The sequence below is a fragment of the Poecilia reticulata genome, linkage group LG6 (assembly GCF_000633615.1).
Source record: "Poecilia reticulata strain Guanapo linkage group LG6, Guppy_female_1.0+MT, whole genome shotgun sequence".
NCBI lineage: Eukaryota > Metazoa > Chordata > Actinopteri > Cyprinodontiformes > Poeciliidae > Poecilia > Poecilia reticulata.
The window spans coordinates 19,625,195-19,648,997 of NC_024336.1; the positions used below are offsets into that span (position 1 = coordinate 19,625,195).

The window sequence follows — 23,803 nt, forward strand, 5'->3', positions numbered from 1 at the left end:
ACAGCTGCAGACATGCAGTAATATATTTAGCAGATTATGAGGCTTTTAATATCATTGACAGATGTTGTTGGCAGGTGATAGAATGCACATGTAATTGCTGTGTTGCAACTTCTTAGAAATCATCTACTAAACTAAGATGATTTCACTATTAGCACCATGTCTGTGTGTGTGTGTGTGGTGGTGAGAAGTGAGTTTAATGGTTTTGTGTGTGTTCCTGCATTGGTGGGCTGGACCAAAACCCCAGTGCAATCAGTTTTTAATTTCCCTGAAATCAAATTACATGGAAGGGCAATAACCGGAGCAGTGGACTATGGGAAAGTCATCTTCAAGATTATAAATTGACCCTGGAGTCCATGAGTGTGTGAGTGCGCCAAAACTATGTCTTTGTGTGATTCAGCTTGCATGCCTACACATAGATTTACATCATAGATGGAAACAATGAACCGTTCTGGAGCAGCTTGTTAACGACATGTAGCAAATATTGGATTGTAAAAACAGATTCCACTCTGGCTTGKGCAACATTCTTCACAGCATTGCATGGAATTAATTGGGTAATTACAGAAAGCATTACATGACCCATAATATCCAGCACTGTATAATTTATATTGATTAGGTGTATTAGAAACATGGTGAAATGCAGGGTACATGGTTAGTCCCTTCTCTACTTATAAATAACTTTTTTGCTTTGATGTCTCAATTCATCATGTAAAGTTTAAAGCATACATTTGTGATAACTTGTGCAAACAAATGAGAACAAGGAACATCTGAACTTTTCCCATGTGTGTTGTTGCAACCACAAGCTTCAAAAAGTTTTATTAGTATTTTATATCACAAAMCAACAAAATATTAATGGTGTTTAAAAATAATTTTCCAAATAAGACTATGAAGTTTTGTACGCATTTGTACTCGGCCCCTATGAGTTCACACTAGTAAAGTTTCACCAAATGTTCTTAATTAGGCTTAGACATTTTATAGCGGCTGAATGTTTGTTGTACGAGTTTCAGCCTGAGACGTCGTGTGCACCGTTTTCTGCAAAATGTTAAATTTGCCTGTTATTTTTGGACCCGACGGGAGCATTTTGCATGACTTGTCTACTTGATACTTTACCACAAAGGCCAAACTGTCAAAACCGTCTGAGGTGGAAGAACTCTCTTTACTAATGTGGTGACTTCTGAAGGCATCTGAAKTTAGAGGAGAGATATTCAAACAAAATAGGCCGAGTATAAGCACATGCCAGGTGTATAGATTTATWTGTAGTAGATATTTAAAAACAATGTGTTGCGTTTCTACTTTGCAGCGTTACATTGCTTTGTATTATCAATCGGATAACATCTGCCCAAAATACAAAGATGCTTGTAGCTGTAACATAATGAAATGTGAAAAGGTTTAATGGGTAAATAGTCTTGCAATGCACTGTATGCCATTCATTTGAATTGTTCAGATGAGTTTGAGTTTGGACTCAACTGCACAAGTTGCTATGGAAATATTTGACTTAGCTCTCAGCGTTGGACAAAACTTGTTCACCCCGAAAAGCAATTTGTTCTGAATTCACCTMATGGGGGAGATGTTCAATTGCCTATGGAGGAGGTATTTTTAAGCTGTAGCTCTCTCCACCTCTAATTAGGATGAAGTGGCTGCAAACTGCAACCAGTTAAGCATTATTGTAAGTTTAAAAAAAAAAAAAGCAAAATAAATGTACAAACACACTCAAAGGATTGCACACAGGCAAACGTGTGATGGAAAAGCATAGACGGACAGAAGATATTGAGTCAGTAATTTTAAAACCAGCAATATGGGATGAGTTCTTGCTCTCCTCTGAAGAGACAGATTAACACATAAGATCAGACAGGGGTGCCAGTGGAACACTATGATCTGTAGTGAGGGTAAGGAGGAACAAAGTCTGGAGAGTTGAGTGTGTGCTGAAGAGAAATATGTGTCAGATTATGTGTGAAATGGAGGGAAGCTGAAGCTGCAAGGAGTGGAGGCTCTGAAGGTGTTCGAGTTTAAGTGCCTGGAGTCAACCATCTAAAGCAGTCAGAGCACAAGATAGTGACTTCTTTGGGTCGCCACTTGGTTGGATGTGGTATTTTTATTGAAAGGGAGAGGGAACAAAACATATAGAAATATAAAATGTACATAAATYATGAACATTGCACTTAAGCAACATTTGTGTGTAGGAGACACAAGTCACAAAAATGATCTAGGAGAAAGAAGGTCAAAAGTATAATATGTGCTCAGGGATAGATCTCTAAAAGAAGCAAATAACTAAAAAAAAAAACCTCTTCCTTTTGTCTTTAGATGATTGGGATGTAAATACAATGAGCCAATTGAATGTTTAGGGAGAAGAGAGCAATGAAAAATATCGTCATATAGTGATTGTGTAGTGAAGTGAAAATACAAGATTTGGGAGATCAGATTGATTCAAACTTGATGTTGTCTGAAGAAAAATTCTGCACCAGAGCTGACTGAAAAACTCCATGTCAAAAACCCATTCTGCTTTCATCTGTGATACTCAGATGCCATCAGAATTATCTTGTCCCCTTTTTATTTGAAAAAATTACATAAAACAATGTTTATTTGTGTATTTTCTCTTGTCCTCTGTGTTGCAGGCAGCCAAAAAGAATTGGATTAACTATTAAGACTTTGAGMTGTTTTGAATTAAAAACAAAATTCCTGCCATTGATCCTTGTGTTTAGAGAAAATCTTTTCAAYTGTAAAYGACGTTTTAACTGGGCAAGAAAATGCTATCGTCTCTCGTCGAGCATAAATGTTTTCCATCGATCTTTTTCATGTGACATTAAAGAATTAATTTCTGTGTGCTTTTTCCCCCCTGAAATTAAAACCTTTCAAGTAGCTTGTTTTTGTAAWCTTGGAGAATAACATTCGCTACCTGCCTTTAAAATATTTACTAACCATAATTATTCTCATTGTTGACTGAAAATGTTGTCTATCTGTTGTCATACAATAATAAATCCACATTTTATCACGCCAACATGAAAGAAGGAAAAACTGTCSCTAATTTTAATGCGTGCCATCGATCAAGAGCACAGTTATTGTTCGCCCAGCATGACAAACATATTGCACGTCCATCTGTGCTGCATTCTAAATCTATTTAAATCAATGGGTAATTGTTTGCGCGCATTTTTTTTTTTTTAAGGTGTAAAAGCGCCACCTTGATGAAAGGCTGCTTGTGATGAATCAGCTGTTAATGTGCATGTATAAATAAAACTGATGGTGCGTGAGGCCAGTGGCAGCTGGTAGCTTTAATTAAGCCGCTCAGAGTGAGATAACTAGGGAATGACAGGGACATAAACCAGCTCTGAAGCTCAGTCCAGCATAAGCAACATCACCAGTATGTGGACAAACATGATCTTATGATGCTAAAGCAGAGATGGCTTTACTTTTGAAACTGTTGTGTGTAGACCCTTYGCGATGTGATGTCACTACTAGTCCCTGCAGTACCTTTGGTTTGGCTCTGGTTACCAAGAGCGCAGCAGTGCTATTAGTGTGAAATAAAAAAAGCCTGAGAATAGGAACGTAATTAATCATGCTGTCTGCATTTTGTTGTGCACATGGTTGCRCACAGTGATTTATTAAAAACTCGGGTGGTCATTCTGTGGGGTTCAGATGGAACGACTGCAAAATTTACACCAGCAGAGTTCGGTTTACTCATGACAAAAYATGAGGTAGATTAACACAAATCTCCCGTMCTGTCCTGAAATAGCCACAKGCAATATGTGCTGAACAACRTGAAACTGTTCTAATAATAATAATAATTATAACATCGAAAACATATTTACATTATTGGCTGAACTTTCTTAAAACCAGCCTGCCTGTAGATTCAAACAATGAAGTTAGGGTTTTCTCTAACCTACATGTTACTTTCCCACAACTTAGACTTTTGGRCACTTTCAGGATTGGATTGTATTAGGAGGTGATTTATTTTCCAATGGTTTCTGACCGAAAACCTTMTCTGCACTTAAGTGGCMCTTTCTTAAAGCTTACAGGTAACTTTCTCTGAACGTACCAGATTCTGTGTGGCAGCTGCTTTTCTGGACCTTAACAGATCTTTTAACAAAACTTAGCCATTATTTTCTAGGATCACATCAAGTATATTATGAAGTACTGGAAAGATTTTGTAAAGTTATACTTGTTSTTGTAATCAAACCTAACAGTAGCTTTTTAGTTTACTGAGCTGAGACACACGGCTGAAACACACAACAGTCATATTGCAAAGTGAAAGAGTTTGTTGAAGGTCCTGTTTATATCTGTGAGTTTGTGCAAGCGATTGATGTGCGACGTGTCTTTAAGAACACTCTTCATCTTGTCACAAACTGCTAATAAGCAGATGCAATACTCCAAATGTTATTTTAAGACAAACGGTAAATTGTCTTTATTTTAAAGACCGTAGATTGCTGCAGACGTGTTATCTGCCACCCTCTAACTCTTATGCTCAGCATGCGGGAGGACATGTTTCCTTGTGGCGCACCATAAAATAAACCTGGCAGTCTGCTTGTGTTTGGGTAGCTTCGCTTTGCAAAAAAAAAAAAAAAAGTTGCATAATAAACTGTAATAAATTACAAAGACTGTCACTGGGGTCAATTAGTTGAGCAGATATAAAATTGACAAAAAACACTTCTTAACACCAYTCAAAACCCTTTTCCAGTTCTAAGGAATCCTTATTTATCTCCGTGCTGCTGCTTTTGTTTTGAACTCATAAAGGGCTGTTTGCTCCTGCAGCATCTCGCAACGTGTACACAAAGGATGCCACGGCCTCAAAACAGAAGCCCTGATCGTTCCAGGCACAAAGCAAACTTTTGCTACCTCAGCTCTCTATGATGCTATAAAAATCATTTTGAACAAAGTGGAGCACAGAGATACTCGTTCATAATAGATAATGAACCCACCCATTTATCTCTCCTTCACAATTCTCCCCTCACATCTTCGGTCTTTCTTTTTTAATGGATAAGATACTATATTGAATGAACGTTTGCATTGTTATTCTTGTTTTATTGAGCAGAAACGGCGAGCTGAGCGGGAATTGTGCTGCCTCAGCTCTAAACGTGCGGCGTGTAAATCAGAGCTCACAGCAGAAGGAACCCATTAAGTTGGATGAAGCAGGGCAGATTCATAACGCGAGGCCTGCATGCGAGTGAAGACAAAGAAGAACCTGCAAAGCTTATTAATTGAAGCTGTAAGGTGTGGTGAAGAGGCAACTCTGTAACCTGAGAGGACATAAGACACTTTAAAACAACACTACATCAGTTTGAATCCGAACACCAAGGTGCTCAAACAACTTTACTCGTATGCTGTTTTGGTAACCAAGAACATTTATGTCGTCTTGCTSTCCTCTCTCTGTGCTGCGCAGAACAAACCAGCCACAAAGATAAATTCATCTTCACAAGTTCACAATGCATTGCTTCGCCAAAGGTTGTTTTAAAATGAGGAATTTGACAAGTGAACCAAAATGACGATTGCCACAGAAGGATACTCAAACCTCCTCCTACAAGATATTTTGACTACACCTATAAATTTGCTTTAAGAATAGATGCCAATTTTATAATTTAAGAAAGGCTTAAACAAATTCTATAATAAAGGTGTTGTAGTGTGTAAAAACAGAAGTTGTTCAAACCAACATATTCTATAAAAGACCTTCAGAGCTGGATTTATACAAGGACTCAGTCAGGTGGGCCTGGTAACTGTTGATTAAATTGGGTAYACATTTTTTAAAAGACAATTATTCTGACACAACATTAATTGAGAATATAAATGAATAAATTCRAATATAAACAGAAGGCCATTTGTTGCACTGCTCAGCCCACAACAGTTCGAAAAACAACTGCTACACATCTGGACGTTTAAAAGGTAAAGATGACGACAGCTTAGAAATGATTGTGAGCTAAATCACATTCTATTTTTTTTTTGTTTTGGTATTTCTCATACAACCACCTTCTGAATAAAGCAAATCGGAAGCTTCTAGCAATCACGTATCCTTCTTTTTAATTAATGATTTAATAAAAAATTATTGCCGCAAAGTTTGTGGCCGTGCTTAAAGTTATTGTACCGTTATTTTTGTCATTCTGTTGAGCATTCATTTTTTTCTGACGGCTGTATTATTTCTTTTCATCAGGGATTTTGGTAAACCGTAACATACTTTAGTAAATCCTATTTCGTTTTAAATGTTAAGCAGACATAAGTGAAAACTGCATCTTGCGCTTGCATTTATGCCAGGGGCATTATGAAAGGCTTCCTTTAAAAATGCTGTTCCGCCTGCATCGATTTGAATATTTAAAATAAACCTGGAAATGYATTCATGTCCATAACACCTCTATTCCACTAAACCTGTCCTTTGTAAATGAGAAGCTAACAATGTGCTTTGTCAGCGTTGTGCAGGGTCAGCCACATGGAACACAAAGCTCACTCATTTCTTCACTTCACCTAACGCACACACACTCTTTACCCTGGGCTCCAAGTACGGATAAAGTCTGTTGTTGTATACTTTGATTTGAGGAMTCTAGGAAGAACTATCAGATTTAGAAGAACATAATGTTTCAAATACTCTATGGAAAAATTAAGACAATCTGTTCCCTCTGGATTGTCCAAAAATATATTTTGCTTAGACAGCGATTCGTTAACATACACATAAGGGAGGACTGTTGCCCAGAGGAATGTGTTCAAACATGAACTTGTGCAAGCATGTTCCACAGTCCTCCTTTTGGGAGCTGTGGAGGCGTCTTCAGGGTTTCTGTTAAACTTTAGCTTTAACTATAATAAATTATGGATCAGGTTTCGAAAAGCACGTCTTGAAAACTGAACAATTCTTTCACTTTTCAACTATACAKAACTAGAGACTGTATGCTGTCATTATCAACGAAACAAAAAAAATTTGTTAGTTCAATTTCACCATATTATACACATGGATAATTAGAGTAATAGCCTTAATGTTCCACTTGTGAATGCAAGTATGTTGGGCTTCACTTTGGCACTCAGGCAACAATTCTGAGTTTCTCACTGACTGGACAGGACAGAAAAAAACAAGCAGTGGGCTCAGATCTGAGACCCTTATACAGTTGAACTCTTGGAATATCCTATACAGCTAGCATCAGTCCTGGTAGTTCTGCTGCAGTCAAAAAAAGATAATAAATTTGGGTTCCCGTGAAGAAAAAACATTTACCTGACATTGTACAATTTCTACATATAACACAATTTTGTCAGCTTCTCTATTTTCTTCCCAAGAAATGACATAGTGATGCCCCAATAATGTCTAATTCAAACAGTAAAGAARGTAAAGTAAACTGCATTGCAAATTTACAGTAAGGATCCTTTTGGGCCTGCGCTCAACAATTAACATTTTAATTCTGTCTTGGTTTAGTTTTAAAAAATCTTACTAAAGTTAGTTTAGTGAGAAGAGAAGAGTTGTACAAGTACTAGGAGAGTGAATGCTGGAACAAACGACTGGGGACTAGGAAATGAATCTAACACTAAAGAATAACTAGACATAAGAAACACTAATTAAACTAGAGTGATAAGAAAGTACTGAAACAAAGGAAAACACAAATAGGCTGATCTAAATAAGAACAGATAAGTAAGAACTTAAGACCTAAAAGTTTCAACAACCCAAAACCCTGACATTGGGTTTATGTTGCACAGAAAAGACAGAACGTCTTTGGTTTTCTGCCAGAACTCGGAGAAGTATAAGTTAGGAATCTGTTCACGATAAGTTTATCTGTCTTATTAATAATGCAAGTCAACAGCAAGTCAAAGTAAACAAATTCCACCATCTGCTCTCACTATCAGTTCTATTAGCCATTGGCTCTATCACCTGTGTGGATCCTGTCTTTAATAAAGACTCTCTCTTCAAAATGAAGGACTCCTAATTAATAGCTTTATGAGAGAAGTGCCATTGGCAAGAGGCCGCAGCTGGTTTATCAGTGAGATGGTGCTACAGCCCTGATTGCATTTCTTGGAGCAAGTAATGGCCCTTCAGGAGCAAATATTCTCAATTCTTTATTTTGTCAGAAGTRAAAAAGTAAGGTTTCAAGGTTCTGGACTGAGATCTATTTAATCTGTGATATATATATATGATATGTATTACCCTTGTGAGTGAAAAAAATCTAAACTAACAAGAGAAAACTAGATTTTTCAAGTCATATTTGGGTGAAATAAACTAAAAATGTAAASAATATATGGTTGATTTCCTCTTGTCACTGTAATTTTGTTTTCCAGTGTACTTTAGTGGGAAGGAAAACCTCAGTGACAACTTTCTGCYTCTTGGAAACCGCTGACCCAGCGCTTTTAGGAATTACTCCCAAGCTTCATTGTTCAGATGCCGACTCGTCAGGATGACGTTGCAGCATTTATCTATTTAATAGAAAGAGTCAGCTCGAGTTAACAAATCAAGAAGAGTCTTTAGAATTACATCTTAGTAAATCTAATTTACTAGCGAAGCTTATTGTACTACAACACATTACKACTCCTAMGGATGTAGCCAAGGAACATAGTCTCATTTCATTTCTACAGATGGTTCTGCACAACGCAAAGAAACAGCTGCAGCCTGCATTTTGCGGTGTGTTCCTCTGAAATGCCCACAGCAAGTTTTCTTTTGTTTTGGCCCATGTGTTTACGAGCTAATTTTCCCCTCCATTCATCATGAATTGATTCCATCCTGACATAAAGAAAAGAAAGTGTGTTATTCCTGCAGCTTTGAATTGTAAAGCCTCATGCTAAACCATAATAATCCAACCATGAATTCCATAAACCAATTATGTGCACTCAGAAGCAGTGTGCGTATGCAACTTCTTGCAGGAAAGGTGGATTGGAAAATCCTTATGTAGCAGATAGAGAAGCATCCTARCATTCAAAACCTAGAACAACTGTGTGAGAGTGAAAAGCTGCTGCAGACGCTTTGGAAAAAAAACGTCCACATTTTGTCACTTTACAGCCACAAATTTTATTGGGTTTTTGGGAGGATTTATTTGCAAAGTRGAACATAATTGTTGAGTGGAAGGAAAGGGGGTATTAATTGAAACATCTTTTACAAATATWAATTTGACAAGTGCGGCATGCATAAAATCCAGCTTGCAGTTGTAACATATATGTGTAATTCAAATCTGATCTGCTTGAAGAATTTTAATCTGAAATTGTTCCATCACTGCATCTGAGATTTGCAAAAGATCATTACTGAATAAATGGCCACATGGACTAGAGGGATAGAGTAGATTTATGTAATCGTAGCTTCACAACCTTGGAGGATCTTGTGGAACACCGTTCAATCCATTAAATGCAAATGAACATCATACTTTTTTACATGCTCTTTTGTAAAGGTTTAATGGCTATGTATTATTTTTCTTTGACAAAATATGAAAAGAGGTGTAAATATGGTTTTAAGCAGCAAGAGTAGGACCAATAGGGAGATAAAAGTGTGAGTTTTAATTAAACACACTAAGAAAAATAGAGTACAGAAGTAAAATGATTAGAAATAGCAGAATTCACCAGAACTACTGAGTGGAAAAAGTCAGCACATTGTTGCTGCTTYGATTCACTTGCACCCAAATCTACACTGAGCAGAAGTCAGTGAATTAGCACTGAAGAAACTAAAGGAGCGCAGAAAAACAGGGGTGGCATTTAGCAACGAGATGATGCAACTTTTGCAATGAGATGACACGCGTGTGCTGCTGGTCGCCTTGAAGGCCTGATATAAAAATGTTCTGTGAATCATGCCGTAAGARTGTGGTAGCAGAGCAAAAAGTGAGATCCAAGTCGAGATCGATACGTCAGTGTTRACATGCTTGGCAGYGTTTATGAGTAAATACTTTCCAGGAGCTCCATTTAKTACCAGCGGAGCATTGTCCAAACACCACAGCCTGTCGCTGATAACTTTGTATATCTGGACCACTGTGTGCTCATCATCTGAAAAACTATTTCCAACGGGAAAATGTGCCGTGTCGCAAAGTCTGGAGTACTTGTGTTTTGCTGTCATCACAGAAATCATTTTTGTCRACTATATGGAATGACGAATCAAGGAAGTTCTTGACAGCAAAAGGGGTCTAATCCAAGCAAGGCGTACCTAATAAAAAGGACAGTGAKTGTGGATGAGATCCATTTGCCTTGTCACTTTTTACAATAAGATGACCAGTAGTAAAATTATATGGACCCTGAAAATATGTCAAATAAAACCCTTTTAACAGAAGCGAGAGGAAGGGGAAAAATATTGAATTACATAGTGAGTTGGTTTAATGGAGAAATAAATTAGTTTTAAGTCCAGGCACAGAATAGAAAGCCATTACCTCCCTCTCTAAATGTCAGCTCCATTTTTCCATCTTCATATAGAACTCAAACCAGTTGAAGATTTGATGAGGTCAGACTATTTATGACTTTTTTTTCTTCTTCTCCTCCTTAGAGCCAAAGTAATAAAATTATTTYTTAACCTATGTTCCAATACACAGACCTGGCTGACTGCTCCTCCACTTCTCACTAGGCTGCCTTCAATTAACAATGCAAYGCTTATATGAAATAAAATGAAATTGTTTGTTTGCATAAACACAGAACGAGAGCAGTATGGCGGCGTCACACGCTGCCCTGACTGTAGTTACTGTAATTCAGCTTTCAGTTGCTGCTCAGAATACAAATCTCTTGACTTTTTYCCTYCGAGGGCAAMCACTAACACAGTTTCCCCTGTTCACACCCATTGCACTCCTCCCCGTCCATGGCTTGTTAAATTTGAGTGACAGAACCAGAAATTTGTGGTGAGTGTCAGGACAGTGAGGGTTTGGAAATTGAACAGAAATGTCTGTGCATGCAGACTGCATGGAATTGGAAAAAAAAAGAAAATATATCTATATATGTATATATTTATAAAAGCCACATTTTTGACAAATGTGGTTTATTGCCGCATTAAAATAAAAACTCAGTTTCTTAGCAATAAGATGTCTGAAAGGAAATAATTTACACTGAAACCTGTCTTAGACCAGTAAAACATTGACACATCATCCTATGACAAAATACATTACTATTTAAAATGTTTGTTTTGTTTAAAATAAATAAATARAGCTTCACATAAATTATTTCAGACAAATACTACTTCCTTACGGTGGTGATTCCTCTCCATGCACCCTCCATCCCCCTCCAAAAAATAAGAAAAATCATTACATAATTATCTGGGCTCTCAGCAGCTCTCTGAAAGATATATATATATATAATCAAGATCTTCAAAACCATGTCTAAAAAAAAGAGGGCTAATTCTCATTCAAGAGCATGATGTGGAAAAGGAACGTGTTTAAGTACCAACTTCCCGATAGGCAGCAGTTAAATGCAGTTGGAGGGAAAAAAAAGATTAATGTCATGCAGTGGTTTTGAGCACTTAAATGCAGGAAAAGTGGCAAAAAATTACAGTTCTCATTACCAACTAAGTAGTAGAAAGCTGAAAGTGCTCTTGGGCAGCAAAACTAATAAATAAACGTCAGCYRCTGAAAACGCTGATGGACAGCAAACGAAATCAGGAAGAATTGATTTAACAAATAAAGAACCTGAGTGGCACAAACAAACCCARACAGGTGAAACAGACAAGATGAACATGCAGTAATGGGGTCACCGATTAAAATGTGAAATGTAGGGAAAAAACGGATCATAAAACTGGAACTTTACACAAGTAAGAAGCTGGAGAGAGAGCTGGAGTAGAGCTTAGATTTATAGCCCAACCCCGACCCAAGCCCGGGTCAAAATTATTTGCTTCATAGTCAGGTTGGGTTGGGTCAGGTCAGGCGTATGATCTTAAATTGAAAGCAGTAAAAGTTTAATTAAATTAATGTTAGGTTTACTATAGGGTWGGGGCTATAATTAATTATTAGTTAATTATTTGTTCTCAGGGTTGGGTTGGATTTTTTAGGCCTGATCTAAGCTTTAGTGGACAGATGTATGAAAATGTTCCTCAGTGCATCTGTCCAGTACAGATATATTAAGATGTATGTGTTGCTGAGAAATATAAAAGGCGCAGAGCTGTGTCTAAAAAGCACAAATAACCTGACATAGAGAAATATGTTCCTTTGAAACATTTAGTGCAGCTTGGCTCTTAACTAGTAATAGAGACACGATCCAATAATTCAATCTGCAACATTTTTYTGAATAATATTTATGTTATGGTGTCAAAAATGTTCTTAACTATTTATTTAAAACTTTGTCATCCCAACACTAAAGCTGTAACAAATAAACAGTCAAATAATTGTATGAAATWTATTTTAGACAAAAACATATAAGAGAGAAAGTAAAAAGGCAGAAAAGGGCTATACTCGTCTCACTTTATCCATTGGTAGAATTATTTCTATGTTRAATGAGCGAGTGATGGAAATGAACACACTTAACAAGCAAACACAAATTAACAGTTAACACAACTTTTGGTTTCTGGGTCAACTGGAAAATGCACCTATAAATATTTACAGTCATTTTATGAAGGAAACAGATATTTGTGAGTTTATGTAAACAATGAATTCATTTTTGACCTGGTGTGACCGTTTTATGGTCTATTCACAGACCAAATACTTTCCAGCAGCCAGTAGGCAGGAAAACTCATTTAGCCTATTCTAAGATTAGCTCACAGCTGTTTCAGATGGAAAACATAAATTGTAAAAAGGCTCTGTCAGAAACTGCAGTTCATGTAATTCCAGCTTTTTACAATAACATAACCTGCCTGCTAACATTATTTGAGTCGACTGTAACTTAAGGAACATGTTAGATATCCCTTTCTGAAATCATTTTACACACGCACCAAACTTAAACATTTCATTTCTGTCGTTGGTGCAGCTGATTCCARGTYGGTTAGAGACAACTTCAGTAGTTGGYRCACTAAGTAAATGCCAGTGCCAAGAACCAGCCCAGAGAAGATRAACACTGTGAGGCATCGTACTGGTACTCTTAATTGCAGATYGCTAATTCACTGGGGCATTTCAGTTAGCGTAACCATAATAAATGCAAGCAAGATATTTTATTATGAGTATTTTTTATGATTCTTATGGCATTGGTTCTGRTTTTGTGTTAAATTTCTGGCTAGTGTTGTACTTTTAGTTTTAGAAATATTGTTAAAAGTCTTGATTTGTTTTTTTAAAATATTACCCTACTTCCTGTTTTATTTTGGTAATTTGTCTGCCCTTATGCAAGAACTACGTTTTTCAGTGTTCCTGGTTACACCTGTTGCTGAGGCATGGCCCAAAAGGCATGTTCTAGCACCTGTCTCTTAACCTATCCTCTGATTAGCCATTGTTTCCTCCTTTTGTGTATTACTTATGTTATTTATGGGTTTTCCCCCCTCCAAACCCTTCAGCACCTTGCTGTCCCTCAGCTGGTTTTAATTAAGTGATTAGACTCATCAGTTTTCCATTCTAGTGATTAACCTCGTAGGTATTGAAGCCTCTGTATTTTATTCTTTCCATGATTCTGTTGTTTCTCTGGTGGTCCTTTTTCTTTCCGCTGCTCATGCCACTTTCCCTGTTGCTTTCTGTCAGTGGCAAACCTAGACTTCCATTGTTGGGGGCACAGTGGGGGCTACGGCTAGCTCAGGAGGTCCAAAATAGAATACCATCTACTGCAGTGGTGCTCAAAGTCGGTCCTCGAGGGCCGGCTCCTACATGTTTTAGTTCTCTCCCTGGTTTAACGCACCTGGATCAAATGATGGCACCTTAGAAGCCCTAAGAGGAACATTGACAAACTGAAAAGGTTGTTACTCCCACCAGGGAGAGAACTAAAACATGYAGGATGCCGGAGCTAGAGGACCGGCTTTGGACACCCCTGATCTACTGGTTAAAGGTCTAATCGACTCGGCACAAAGGGAGTGCTGAATGACAGCGGAAGGTGAACAACAACAACATATGGGATGAGACTGCAGCAGCAACAAAAGTTTTAAAATGTTCAACTTCCTTRTGCTACATCACTAGTTACATCACTAGTACYACATGTGCATGTCTACATGCACATGTGGCTCAAAATTTAACATGCAAAAATGACAATCCAGTTTTCCTGTCAAGCTAATACATAAACAGTTCTGAATACACACATGAAATTAGCCCCTATGCAGTAAAGTACAGAAAATAAACTTGGTAAGAATAACCATCACTGAATATCATCAAATTATATTTGGGGATCATATTTTCACTTATACCAGCTCCCCTAATGCAATAAGTGTGTGTCCATGCAATAGATGGACTGATGGTTTTCAATCAAGTAAATGATAACACCATTAGCTGCACCTAGTCAAAGCATTGAGTCCAACCAAATGTAACCAAATGTGAACAATTTATCCTTAATAACTTAGAAATACATTTCCCTAGTTCCTTTTTTTTAAGCAGGCAGTGATTAGGATGTATGCACAGTTGCTTCATTTTAAGGTTGAGTAATGTGATTTTTCAAAATTTCTGAAACTAACAGAAAATTGAATTCATGACATCTCAACACTAAGCTTTTAACGGACACGGCTTGGAGGGTCATTTATATTACTGGAGGCAAAGATCTAAATGAAGCAAATGCTTCCTGACTTCCTAAAAGTCTATATAAAATGATTAGAAATTCTATTACACACCTGAGTGTAATACAGAGGTTTTTTTAAGAACCTTTATAGTCCATTAGAGGAAATTACTTGCACAGTCTGAGATCTTTGCAATTTACATATTTAATACACCCTTTTGACCCATGCTGTCTGCATCAGAACTTTATCACCCTCATGAAAGGCTAATTTGAGCAGGCAAATTTATTTGTCATAAGAAGGCCTGCAGGACTTTCCTGAAAAAAGAACTGAAATTAAGCACATCAGATTTTGAAGAGATAATTTTCTGTKAATTCTTTGCTTTAAAATATCCCTCAGAATAAATTCTCTATTTCTAACAGGGATTGCTGAAAATGATACATTTCATGTGTCTTTTACAATACATTTCATTTGATCAGATTACAGGATTCACTTTTGATTTTCCTCCTACAAAGTTGTGGGTTTGCATGGGAAAGTTTCTGGCAGGCCTTGAAACACATTTGTTTTTATTGCAAAAGGTCAAAGAGTTCTTTTTTTTTCAGGCTCCGTATCTTGGTCCAGACCATATTGTGGACATCGGATATTAGCCACCCAGAGGACACACCAGAGACTCTCCAGATGGGATCCATCTGCAGTGTCTCTGGGGGTGTTCAGGCTGAGCATTTCCAAATTGAAAAACTGCTTTCCTTTTGGGAGCTCTTAATATAGAAGAGAATCCACACTAGTTTCACATGTGAACATAAAGCCAGAGATGCAAATGGAAGTCAAGTTTAGTTCATACTCATTTCACTGTTGTATTTACATAGAGAAACAATGTGTTGCAAAACAAATTAAAATCTCGAGTAAAAATAACGAAAACATAATGGACTAAAATTGAATCTAATTAAAACTTTTTCAAATCAGAAATTGATGCATTATCTGCATTTTTTAAAATCAGGTARCATCATACTCCCAGCTGAAATGGTACTTTGAAAATTGCCAGGTGAATTTGGCATCAGCGGACATAAGAGACATTTAGCAGAGTTGTGAAATACCAAAAGCTCAAATCCAAACCTCTTTTTCTCTCTATAAAATTTACTTGTTTTTTTGTTGGTTCTCTTCAGGTACTCTCACTTTCTCCTGCAGTCCAAACCACAGAAATGTTTGGTTAATTTGTTTACCTAACGTTCGGGCACCTGCAGATCTCATTATGGTTGAGCTTGCATGGRAAATTTCCACCTGTGCTGTAACATTGATTACTGTGACTACTTTACCTGAAGACCCAGTGAGGCCTTTGGGTGCTTTCAACCTGACTATGAATCACTTTCCTTGCACATTGCAACATTTACATTCTCTACTCATGCACACCATTTACCACTGACTTTCACGTCAGGAATTTTGATTTACAGTTTAAACTAAATCTATAGATTTTTTTTAGCAGTATTTATGTATGGTGAAACCCCTTTAAGTATGAGTGTGTGTTTGCATGGGTGATTGCTATGTATGTTACTGTGTTGTTTTGTGATGGTCTGGAGCCATGTCCAGGGTACACCCCTTTTCACTCTGACTGCTGGATATTGGCACCCACCGTTGCAACCCTGACGAGATGAGACAGGTCATGAGTCTGTCACAGGGCAACACAACCAGCCACACGCACGCACGCACACACGCAGTCATGTTTTCATCACTTGTGGGGACTTCACATTGACTTCCATTAATTTCTACAGCCTAACCCTTACCCTTAATCTTAACTCTAACCCTATCCATCACAGACCTAACCACTAACCCAAAAACAACAATTTCCCTTATGTGGACCAAGAAAATGTCCCCACAAGGAGCAACGGTCCCCATAACTCCACATTGTAGACGGAGGTTAGGTTCCCATAAGGATATAAAAACCTGATACACACACACACACACACACACACACACACACACACACACACACACACACACACACACACACACACACACACACACACATCTAAGAGGGATTAAATGTGGATGTTTTCAAACTTTGTTTGAACTGAGAGTACCCAGAGACAAGTGCTGGTACATTATACCGGTCTGGCTGAGATTCAAACTCTGAATTTTTTTTTTTCTGCAGCGTAGCAAAAATGGGTCGTATCGGAGTATTAAACTGAATAATTAGAACCTCATTCATTTGTTGAAACAAATGCACTGAGTAAGGTAATCTGAAAGAAAATAATGACCAGAAAGAATTTGACAAATTTAGTTGTCTAAGGATATCTTGAAAACTGGTCAGAAKKTAACAAATTAACTCATTCAGAAATTTTTATCTAAGCAACTTAAATTTGTGCAAGTTGAATTGAACTGTAAAATTGTTAATTCTTGAATTTCCCATCTGTGGATAATAAAGGCTATTTATATTTCTAAATTGTTACTTTCACTTCCTAATATCACAATACGGTTAGGTACAAAATTTAGCATGTTGTAACTCCTTCATTTTCAGTTGGAATATAAAATAGACAGCTCTAATGTGTTTAAAATAATGAATACAATAAAATAAATAAAATCTGATCAGTCAAATAATTCATCAGGTTAAAACTAAAAGACAATCAGAAAAAGTCATGTTAGTCAGGAAAAGCACGATCAGGGGATAGTTAAACTTGCTTTGCATTATCAGCATGCAGAAAATGTTCACGATGAAAAGCTGAGATTAATTTTGATCACAAATAGATAATGTTTAGAACATATGCTTTTGCCACACAGTAGATGGACATGTTTAGATTCTTGGATACATTTCTTGTTTATCAAATATTTTTTTGCACCGTTGCATGACGAGTGACGTCACGTCACAAGCGGCTAATACAATAAACTAATGCAAGTGACCGGAAAGCGTGGGATTATTTTACACCGAGACGTTTCTGCATCCGTGCACATTCAGACCGAGAGTTAACTGCTTGTGTGAGTTAAGTGCGAGGGGAGGAAGTGTTTGGGAGTCAGTCTRAACTTTTCCTCGTCTCGCATCAGGGAGATAATCGCCTGTATCGGCGCACCGTTGTTCGCAGAGCCCTCCTATCTCCTCTCTACCACCCCAGCACATCACACTGACTGATCCAGAATCAGCAGCTGCTGCTCCTCTCCCCTCTCTTCTTATAAGCAGCGCGACACCGCGCAGAGCTCCAGCCGCGCTCTCTCCACTTCGGGATGGACTTGTCTTGGTCTCCTTCTGCGCATCGCTGTCTCCGTCTGTAGTTCAGCGGGAGTTTTCGGCAGGAGGGAGCAAGCGCTGGTCTTTGCTTTGCTTAATTTAAATTTTTTTTTTTTTTTTTTACCTGAACGGCCACTGCACAATCATTTCCGAGCGGCAGTTCAGAAATGGGAATGTATTTGCATCTCCTGCTCTTGCAGGGTTATTTTGTCTCGAATTTTTTGTGCAATGCCGTTGCTTTCGTGGAGGAGCCCGCCGGAGGGAGGTCGGACGGGTACTGCGGGCGGATCCTCCGGGCGCAGACGCAGGGGACCCGGCGGGAAGGGCACCACGAGTTCAGGATCAGGGTGGAGGGGGACCCGGAGACCTACCTGCCGGGCAGCACATACAGAGGTACATCTCCACTTTTCTTTCCAGAATCTGCCGTGTGCAGTCAGTGCGCGAATCTGCATCCAATTAAACAACTGGATGTTTACCAAATTGAAAACAGATCACTTTTTCAACATGTTTATTTTTTTATTTTTATTTTTTTTATTTATGTTGTCTTTTACAATGTTAAGTGGAAACTGCAGCCGCGGGAGATCCAATTTCCAAAGCAAGTCTTCCTCAGCCTCCTGCTGGGAGATACCGTTTGATAAGGCTATTTAATGTTAAAATRTGTTGCCTATATTCACTTCCTCTTCTCTTCCTGCCAGAAAGTGGAATCTCTCGTATAACAACATGCAGATACAGGCATAGAGACACACACGGACAGATCTGGATCCAATTAAGTTGACAAAACAAATTTTAAGTTCCCATCCGGCCGGCCAGATGTGTTTGGCCACAGTGAAAAAGGGGCRACTTTCTCACAGTGATTTCAGATGAGCTCCGAAGAACGCCTTAAAAGTTTTTCAACCATTTAGACAAAAACTCACAAAAGACGGCGTAAGTAGGCTTACTCAAACCATTTAAGCTGGGATCATTGTTTTTTTTTTTTTTCAGTAAACTGAAAAAGTATGTAATAAATTTAAAGAGATGTAGAAAATTGTAAAAAAGGGTCTTGAAACTGAAACTGAGTTGCTTGCCCATCTTATGGCATAATTATCCTTGCTACTGCACAAAGTCCTGCAGGTGATTGAGCATGTGAAGCAGAATGAAAATTAAAGTAAAAAAAAAAAATTATTAAAATCTAAAATGTTTGTATTTATCCCTCTTGGGTCAATACAGTACAATCGCCCTTTGCTGTAGTTCCATATTTAGGAGTCATCTCACTCAGTGTGTGGTTTATGGTTTAATATCTCAAATTAAAGACATTTTTCTTTGAAAATGACTAAAGCCAATTTAGATTGGATGAAGAGCATCTCTGATTTTCAAATATTTATCTTAACTGTATTTACATTTGGACTCAAGTAGATATGCCTAAAAACAAACCATTCAATTGTAGCTGTATGTTTAAGACCTTTGTGCTGCTCGAGTCTGGAGTCTTTTGCAGTATCTTCCAGAACTGGTCTGTATTTACTTACCTTCACAACATTATGATCCCACCACTTTGTTTTTATTTATTTTTACCAACATTATTATGCTCTGGCTGTTTTGTGCATGGCTGACTGGAAATGGGACTCATAATGGTTTTGTTTTAAATTAAAAGGGTTATTTCCCCAGTGTTTCGAAGTGGCATGTACTCTCACACATGCCACTCCTCCAGAGGGAGTGCAGCCATAGACCATTTCCCTGATTAACACTTTTTGCCTGTCACTTCTGTTTGTTCTACTGTTTTTGCATACTTGGATAATGGACTGAACAGTGCTGTGTGAGATGTSCAAAGCTAAGATACCCCTGACCATTGTGATGTTTCTTGGTCTTCAAGATGCGGTTTKTTCACCAGTACTCTCTAACACCTGGACTTAAATTGAGATTTCACATWGATGGAGTCTAATTGGGTGAGATCTGATGGTAGATGCTATGTTGTGGCATCAGAATAAATGCAGCTGATTACAAATGCATGCTAAAATGATCAGATTTCAGTACAATTTTCTTTGATGTAAAGTCACAATAAAATATGTTGAAGCTTGTGGTGTAAGGTGACTAGCACTCATCCTTTGTGTTACTTATTTTTATGCTGGTTTCACATGGTGAATATGTTTGATGCAAAACCCTAAGAAAACAAAAACTTCTGACCTCAAAGAGGAAACTGACCCAGATAATTATTACACTTTTTGGTTTTTTATTCCGAGGAAGATTAATTATTAGGAGCTTATTAAACAAACAAAAAAAAAAATCCCTCAAARTCTGCAGAATCGCTTTACATTAAGTTATTAAATGTTAAACAGATTTTAACTTTGCTGTTCAAAGTAAATTATTTCCAAGCAAGACAGATGTAGCGGGTTGAATATTGAATCGTTTCTTGCCGTCTGACGCTTTTGTGTTTATGATTTTTCTTTCTTTTCATAGAAGTTTTTTTTTTTTTATGTTGCTTCAGTAATGAATAGCTGCATACAAAAGATAATTTGCTACAACAGTAAAACAATTCCAGGTTTCTTGTGCACAGCGCACAAAGCAGTTCTGAGTTGGAGTGGAGGTGAACAGTAGGGGAGAGAGAGTGGAGCTGTTTTCAGAGACTAGAAACAGATTAGCCCAAAGAGAAATACCTTAAACAGAGAAGGAAATAATCTTCAAATCGTATTGCAAACAATGTCCAAGGAGGGCGCAACAGAACTGACTGACAGCTGTCATTTGTCTCAGCCCATTCCCAGCAGTTACGAGTTTGTCTCTTTTTGAATGCAACTCCACTTCCCTTGTTTTTTTTTTTTTTTTTTTTTTTTTTTTTTTTTTTGTATAAGCCGTAGGCTTCAAAGTCGCTGTTTGGATCGGCGTTTAACCAAGCCTTACGCTTGTGTCTTTGAGGCTAAGTGTTGTTGAATTTGCATTTCCCCATTCTAGCAGCAGTGCTTCTTTGGAACATCGTGTGGTTTTGCCTGTAACAAAAGAAGCTGGTTGACTGATTGTATTTTTGGAACTTTTGTAGTTGAAAATACAGTCCATAAATGCAATAAAGTGTTGTGGCATTTTATTAAAATTTTAAAACATACTTGTAATAATTTAATACTTCACTAAAAGAATTAAATGAATTAAGACTTTTGAAGGCCTAATGTTGTGATTTTGAAATTTTAKACTTTTTTTTAAGACCCCATRAAAACTTTGAACATTAAAGTTTAAGGCTTTTTATTTTAACATGTAGCCATATTTAATAAACTAGAGAATTATTGCAAAATTAATCAGTTTTAGTAACTCGGTTCACTAAGTGAAATACATATCAACTAATTACACACAGACTGATCTTTTCAAGCCTTTATTTCTGTTAATTATGGTGATTTTCTGCTCACAGTTAATAAAAACACAATTACGATTAAAACATTACATTAGACTAAAAATAATAGAATTAATACAGAAGTGTGGAGTAAATAAAACCTTAAAGATCATTTTCAAAAGGTACTTTTCTGACAAACRAGCTTTATCAGAACACATAACCTGATTTAGTAGATATGATCATACTTAAACGTACTTGCAGTTATATTGCTTATGAGAACTCTTAGCATCTGTTACTTTTGGATTAACTGTATCATAAACAATATTTTTTCTTTGTGGTTTTGCTTTGTTGAAAATCTAAATGCATTTGAAACATATAAAAGTAGATTTTATTTTATTGTCATGCTTGAAGGCTGTTAACTGTTACACATTTTATGTCCTGTATGTTTATGTAGTAGAAATCAACAAGAACTGATGCTGCTCCAGGTTCTTCGAGGAGTATCCCATTTCTCAGTTGATCGTTTTAAGTAATATCTGATTAATTAACTAGTGCTACGGATGAGGGGAAAGCTAGGAAGTGCGATTCAGCTGTATCCTCCTTTATTAACTCTTGTGTGAGATGCTAAGCTGCTGTTTGCAACCTTCACTCTTCCACATCATGCACACTGTTACGATAAACCCTCTTGTCGCGATTATCTKCAGTGACCCTGGGTGCCGCAGACAAACCATGAAAATCCAAAGCCAGTTTAATACCCTGATTCTCTGTGGCGCTGATACATACTTACTCACATTCTTGTTTTCCCTCGCAGTGGTGCTTCTAGCCAGCAGCCCTGCTTATTTCAGAGGCTTTACTCTCATCGCGCTGAAGGAGGGCAGAGAGGGCACCACAGACGAAGACTTCGCTGGCCAATTCCAGGTAAGCCTGACAAGGTGGGGAGAAGAGTCTCCGCATATAGAATATGTTCTGTGTTCTATGGGAACATTCGCAGCAAAGGAGCTCATTTGCAAGCTTTAGTGCACCTTGCAGTCGACGAGGCGGCGCCCTGCTGTTCTCTGATGTGGAGGCTAAAGGAGGTGTTTCTGACAGATACACCTCCTTTAAGGTGTCGAGATGGAAAAGAATAGAGGATCTCTTCCTGTCTTTGGTGCCACCCTTCCAAGGTGTAGCAAACATGGCACCCAGTTCCTGCTAAGTACCARATATTTCCTCCAAAGGAAGAATAAGGTGACAAAAGGATTAAGAGGGGGGGAAATGCATGTGGGAACAGAGAGGAGATATAAACAGTGAGAAAGAGATGTGAAATGTTTGTTTCAGTAGTAACACAGCTCCCACTGAGCAGCAGAGAGCTCCCAAGGAGTGAGCCAGACTTTCTCAATTACCTTCCTCTCAGTGTAAACAGGAACAAACATCTGTGTTTCCACACTGATTCCTACCAGAGTTACAGCAAACAGCAAGAAATGGCTTTCCTGTTAGTAGCAGTTCAAAAATAGCTTTTTCCAAACTTTTTAGCTTGAAGGATTCYGACTCACGAAATGAGAGTGGAAGACGTTTGGTTCCGATTATTGGTTGAATGCTGAGTCAATTAAGACAGCATGGCGGGACAGACAATATGTTGCTTTTGTAATCTTTTTTAATATTTGCAGAATAAATATGTTGTACTGCTACCAAAGCCTTGCCAAGATTAATTTCTGCATAAGACCTCACCACCCCAAATGTGTTGATACTCGACCCTATTGCAGCCYTAATCACAACTGCAGGATCTATTAGTTCAAAGAAAGGACCGAATCTCCTGACTCTTCTAAGGGAGGGAAAAGGGAATCCTTCATTCATCTAGCTAACTGTGCACAACAACAGGTGTGTGTAGCTTAGATAGTGCTCTATGTGTACTCAGGACAATGCAGAATGGATCTATACAGATGAAGACAAGAGTTATTTACTTAAAGGTTCAGTTCCCTTTAAGGTTGATGGGATTAAAGTATATACATACATATTTTTTAAGGTTTTATTGGCTCTAGTGGCCTTAATTTGATAGTTAGTTGACAGGAAATAGGGTAATGAGAGAAGGGGGAAGACATGCAAAGGTCGCCAGACCGGGAATTGAACCTGCGACAGCCACGTCAAGACTGAGGCATCCATATGTGGACTGTGCTTAACCCCTGTGCCACCAGATTAAAGTAAATAAGGGAAACAAGTCAGAGAAGAGACATCAAAATAAAGTAATTTTTTTGTTGGAATACCATCCATTGATGTTTCAAAATTAATTAGATTTTTTTTTAAATGTCTTTAATTGATAAAAATGTTATAATATCAGCATATCAAAAATACAAATTCAGACTGCTTAAGATGTGAAAGCACTTAAGCAGTCTTAAGAATAACTGGCTAAACAGTTATTCTGTTGAGCCATAAAATTCTTAACTTTAAAAAGTGACTTCATGACTGATTCCACCCTATGTTTATTCTTAGTATGTGAATAAAWATAGGATTAAGTGAAATTATTTGAAATTTTATACCACTGGAAATGAACCCTCAATTTACAGACTGAGAAGAGAGGATTTGCGTCTAGATGAGGAGGTGTTCTTGATTGCKCTTTTTCCGCCTGGAAATGATGCATTTCTTTAAAACTCCAGGCCTCTATGGATCCTGGTTAACAAGACAACTGCAGTCAAGTTAATACGTTGCAGACAGTTTCAAATTCCCACAGGGGCTTCATAGGCTCTAGAATCCTTTTAGTAAAACATATTTCCTTGTTCTCTGTGGTTGTAAAATATGTTGGTGTAATTTTTACATTATTGTGGAAGAATAGAGGTTGTGGGAATTCTTATTTAAACCCCAGCATCCAGATACTTGACAACGTTTG

At 37.7% G+C, this 23,803-nt stretch overlaps 1 protein-coding gene across 1 annotated transcript in view; it reads left to right on the plus strand.

Annotated features, from left to right (window-relative positions):
• The first annotated feature begins 17,463 nt into the window (after window positions 1-17,463).
• Window positions 17,464-23,803, plus strand: part of spon1b (spondin 1b) — a 94,699-nt gene continuing 88,359 nt past the window's right edge. The window contains exons 1-2 of the mRNA XM_008411699.2: window positions 17,464-18,053; window positions 21,755-21,861. Of these exons, the coding sequence (XP_008409921.1) occupies window positions 17,828-18,053; window positions 21,755-21,861 (333 nt within the window). The 5' untranslated portion in view covers window positions 17,464-17,827. The remainder of the gene's footprint in view (window positions 18,054-21,754; window positions 21,862-23,803) is intronic.